Here is a 5,424-nt window from a genome sequence, read left to right as displayed (position 1 = left end):
TACTTGTGAATGAAAACTTAGAATAGTTGTATTGTGTCGAATGTTAATGAATTATGTATTGTGTCGAATGTTAATGATTCAGTTAATTTGAATGATGCTTTAAAATTATAGGTTTATTATGGATTGAATGAATTATTAGGAATTACAGGTGTATTGTTTTCCTGCTTTGGCGGCCAATTTATTAGTCGCGACAAATAAATTATTTTTTTTCGCAAAAAATGACAATTGCCGACCAAGAGTTTTGGTCGCAAAAAATACATCTATTGCCGACCAAAATAGCTCTTGGTCGTGGAAACTCACTTTTGCCGACCAAAAGTTTTGGTCGCGAAAAGTAACAAATGGCGACCAAAACCTTTTTTGGTCGTGGAATGTCACGATTGGCGACCAAAATTTTTTGGTCGCGGAATGTCACGATTGGCGACCAAAATTTTTTGGTCGTGGAATGTCACGATTGGCGACCAAAATTTATGGTCGCGAAATGTCACAATTGGCGACCAAACTTTTTGGTCGTTAAATGTGATAATTGGCGACCAAACTTTATGGTCGAGAAAATATCACTTTTCGCGACCAAAGTATTTTGCCGACAAAATAAATTAGTCGCGGTAATTAAATATTTAGCGACCAAAAATTTAGTCGCGAAATCCAACTTTTGCCGACCAACCACAATTTTGGTCGTGAATTACTTTTGCCGACCCTCAATTGGTGACCAAAGTAGCGACCAAAAAAATTAGTCGCAGATAACTTTTGCCGACCAAAAATTGACTTTTAGCGACCAATTTTTTTGTTGCCAAAAGTGTTAATTCTTGTAGTGTCTATTATTGGCTTTCTAAATGGATGCCACTGGCAACCGTCAACCCACGCAAAGGGAGAGAATTGAGCTCTTGGAGCAGCGTATGGACAACATGGAGGCCATGGCAGCGTCATTAGCCACCCTTGAGCAACGAGTTTATGATCTTGAGCAAACTCATGGCCCTACTCAAAGGCAAGATTTTGAGGATGTTGTCACTGAACTCAGGCTAAAAATTGAAGACCTTAATGGCCGGGTTGGTGTTCTTACCTATGTATTTGGCAATGCACCTGGTGGTGGCATGGAATTCACTAGGGTGCGTGTGCCCGACCCCCGTGCCTACGGTGGCACCCGAGATGCCAAGGAGTTAGACAACTTTCTCTTTGATAGGGAGCAATATTTCAAAGTTGTGAAAGCCGATGCTGAGGAGACAAGGATTTCTATGGCCACAATGTATTTGTCCGGTGATGCCAAGTTATGGTGGCAGACTAAACATGATGAGATGCAACGTGACTTATGTAGAATTGAGACTTGGGAGCAACTTAAGCATGGACTTAAGTTGCAGTTCTTCCCCGAAAATGTTGAGTATAATGCCTGGCGTGCTTTGCGGGATCTCAAGCACACCGGCACTATAAGAGATTATGTGAAACAATTCTCTGAGCTTATGCTAGACATCAAAGATATGTCAGAGAAAGACAAGCTCTTCTTCTTTCTTGAGGGATTGAAGCCATGGGCAAGAGTTGAACTTCAAAGGCAAAGAGTGCAAGATTTAGCCCACGCACAAGCAGCAGCTGAATGCCTTACGGACTACGCCAAACCTAAACAACGGGATAGTGGTTCCCCGCGCAAGAGTAGGGGAGGTGGAAAGTCCTAAGGCTATGACAAACCTAAGAGTGGGGGAGCCAACACTTCTACATCCAAAACCCATTCGGGTGGAGGACAATGGCAACAGAAGAGCTATGGTGACAAGGCAAAAGCCCTTCAACAACTCTCTACAAGCAAAGCAAAAGGCCCTATCTCTTGTTTCTTATGCAATAGGCCACATTGGTTATTTGAATATCCACAAAAGCGTGCCTTGAATGCTCTTGCAGCGGTGTCTAATCATGTCTCTCAACCAAGTGACGCTGATAGTGAGAAAAAGGACGTGCAATCTAGGCGAACTGGCAAGGGTTCTAAGGCAGCTGGCTCTAGAGTGGGAGCCTTTCATATGATAAATGCCATGGAGAATAAGGCTTTTACAGGGAGGCCTAAAAAGAATGCCAAGAGTGGCAAAGTGGGCAAGCATTCGGATCCTAAACAACTTGTGGATTCTAAAGATGAAGACAAAGGGAAGGAACTCATGTATAGTGGGGAATCATTAGGCAAGTTGAACAAGAGCAAGTCATTCAACAAAGGTTTGATGTTTGTGGATGTAAAACTCAATGGGAAGCCCCTCTGTGCTTTGATTGACACCGGGGCCACCCACAACTTTGTTGCCGGGACTGAAGTTGAAAGACTTGGGCTATCTTTAGAGAAGGATGGCAGCCGCATCAAGGCAGTTAACTCGGCAGCGCAGCCCATCTATGGGGTTGCAAAATCTGTTCATTTGAAGGTCAGCACTTGGGAAGGAAGAGTAGATTTCACCGCAGTATCCATGGATGACTTCTAAGCCATCCTTGGGCTGGATTTCTTGAGAAGCACCAAGACGGCAATCATGCCTTATTCTAATAGTATGTGTATCATGAGGGATAAACCATGTCTCATTCAAGCTATGGCCACTAACAACAGTGACCGGTTTGTCTCAACTATGCAACTTAAGGGGTGTTAGGCATGGTGAGCAAACTTGGGTTGCCACATTGAAGTTGAATGAAGCTCTTGAATCTACTCCTGTCCTAGCCGCAGTCAAGAAGGTCTTAAGGCAATTTGCAGATGTTATGCCTGAACAGTTGTCTAAGGAGTTGCCTCCACGACGAGGTGTGGATCGTGCTATTGAGTTGGTGCTAGGGGCAAAGCCACCAGCTCGTGCACCGTATAAAATGGCTATTCTTGAGTTGAATGAATTAAGGAAGCGGCTTACAAAGCTATTGGAAATAGGTTTCATTAGGCCATCCAAGGCCCCATTTGGTGCACTTGTCTTGTTCCAAAAGAAGCATGATGGTAGTCTTCACTTATGTGTGGATTATCGGGCACTCAACAAGCTAGCCATCAAGAACAAGTATCCCATTCCTCTCATTGCAGATTCGATTCATTTGATCAACTGAGCAAAGCAAGGTATTTCACAAAGCTAGATCTTCGATCGGGGTACTATCAAGTAAGAATTGCCGAGGGAGACGAGCCTAAAACTACTTGTGTTACTCATTATGGCTCTTATGAGTTTCTTGTCAGGCCATTTGGCTTGACCACTGCCCCAGCAATATTCTGCACCATGATGAATGAAGTTTTTCAAGAGTATTTGGATCAATTCGTGGTAGTATATTTAGATGACATTGTAATTTATAGCTACACTTTAGAAGAGCACGTGAAGCATCTTCAGAAGGCCCTTACCAAGTTGGGAGAGCACAAGTTTTATGTCAAACTAGAGAAGTGTTTTTTTGCTCAAGAGAGGATCAAGTTCCTAGGGCACATTGTTGAGCATGGATGTATCAAAATGAACTAAGAGAAGGTCAAGGCTATTCAAGAGTGGTATCCACCCACTAATGTCTCGGAGTTGCGGTTATTCCTTGGGTTAGCTAATTATTATCGCAAGTTCGTTGAAAGCTACTCAAGACTAGCTTCCCCATTAACATAGTTGCTAAAGAAGGGCAAGCCATATGTTTGACCAGAGGAGTGCCAACAAGCCTTTCAAGCCTTGAAAGAAGCTATGTCAAAAGACCCTGTTCTTGTTCTACCTAACTTAGGTAAAGCTCTTGAGATATAAATTGATGCATATGATTTTGCTTTGGGTGGTGTTCTTTTGTAGGATGGTCATCTAATTGCCTATGAGAGTAGGAAGCTCAATGATGCCGAGCAGAGATATCCAGCTCATGAGAAAGAGTTGCTTGCAGTAGTGCATTGTTTGAGGACTTAGAGGCATTACATCTTGGGCTCACGATTTGTTGTAAAGATTGATAATACGGCGGTTTGCCATTTCTTAACACAATCCAAGCTAAGTGCACGATAAGCATGGTGGCAAGAGAAGTTGGCAGAGTTTGATCTTGTCTTATAATACAAGGCTAGTGCCACCAACCATGTTGCTGATGCACTAAGTAGGAAGGCGGAGCTTGCCGTGTGCCATCATGTATGTTCACTTACTTCCATTTCAACCAGCATCAAGGAGAAAATCAAGGCTCATCTAGACAAGGATGCGATGTCAGAGAATCTTATAAACTTTGTCAAAATGGGCAAGACTCGCCAATCTTAGGTGCAAGATGAACTTCTAATGACAACAGACAACTGCATATTTGTACCTAGGGCTGGTGGTTTAAGAAAGACACTTCTTAGGGAGTGCCATGATACACTTTGGGCAGGACATCCGGGTTGGGAGCGAACATTGGCCTTGGTGAAACAAGGATATTATTGGCCCCAAATGCGTGATGATATGGTAGAATATGTCCGCACTTGTCTCACTTGCTAGCAAGACAAGGTTGAGCATAAGAAGAAAGTAGGCTTGCTTGAACCTTTGCCCGTGCCTAAACGTCCGTGAAATGGCAATGAAGCTGCTAGCTTCGATGATCGGACCGATCCGAGTTCATGACAAGTGTTAGAAAAAGAGAGATCTTGAGGGGAGATTAAGTGGAAAGATCAGTGGCGGTGGTGGTGGCAGTGGCAGTGGCAGTGGCAGTGGCCAATTTGGCAGCGGTGGGAAAACTAAGAGAGAAAGAAAGAGATTGATTGATTGGTTGTTGTTTCTGAGAGAGGTGAAATGTGACTTCATCACTGGATTGCCTAAAGTGGGAGATATCGGGACTATCTTGACTATTGTGGACCGGTTCTCCAAATATGCCACTTTTGTTGCTTCCCCAAAGTATGTTTCAATGAAGGAGACTTCCCAACTCTTCTTCAAGCACATTGTTAAGTATCGGGGAGTGCCTAAAAGTATTGTTAGTGACCGAGATTCACGCTTTGTTGGCAACTTCTGGATGGAGTTATTCAATCTTCTTGGGTTACAACTTAATACTTCATCAAGCTACCATCCGGAGACGGATGGGCAAACAGAACGCTTCAATTGTATGCTCGAGGAGTATTTGTGCTACTTTGTCAATGCTAATCAACGAAATTGGGTGCAATTTCTTGATATAACACAGTTATGCTTCAGCTCTCAAAATAGTAGCTCTACGAGCATGAGTGCTTTTGAGATAGTGAATGGTCAGCAGCCACTGTTGCCCCACACAGTGGATGGACCTTATGAAGGAAAGTAACCCAGGGCTTACCAATTTGCTAAGGAATGGAAGAGGAACCATGACATTACTCGTGCCTATCTCGAAAAAACAACAAGTAAAATGAAGAAATAGGCTGATGAAAAGAGGAGGCCACTTGAGTTTAGAATTAGGGATCAAGTTCTTGTCAAACTCAACCCTGAGCAATGCAAGTTCATGAGGGAAAGAGACAAAAGGTGAGTGCGGAAGTATGAGGGACCAGTAACCATTTTGAAGAGAATTGGCAAGTGTGCTTACAAGATA

The 5,424-nt window shown here is 43.3% G+C and overlaps 1 protein-coding gene across 1 annotated transcript; it reads left to right on the top strand.

Annotated features, from left to right (window-relative positions):
* Window positions 1-830: 830 nt before the first annotated feature.
* On the top strand, window positions 831-5,163 carry LOC145799264 (uncharacterized). Its single transcript, XM_082888810.1, has 6 exons — window positions 831-1,647; window positions 1,879-2,378; window positions 2,629-2,981; window positions 3,152-3,254; window positions 3,726-3,809; window positions 4,510-5,163. The coding sequence occupies exons 1-6, from the start codon at window positions 831-833 to the stop codon at window positions 5,161-5,163; spliced, it is 2,511 nt and encodes an 836-aa protein (XP_082744936.1).
* The last annotated feature ends 261 nt before the right edge of the window (window positions 5,164-5,424 follow it).

Source organism: Camellia sinensis, chromosome 9 (assembly GCF_055761805.1).
Source record: "Camellia sinensis isolate YWXY chromosome 9, ASM5576180v1, whole genome shotgun sequence".
Taxonomy (NCBI): Eukaryota; Viridiplantae; Streptophyta; class Magnoliopsida; order Ericales; family Theaceae; genus Camellia; species Camellia sinensis.
This window is presented reverse-complemented; position numbering and strand designations above follow the sequence as displayed.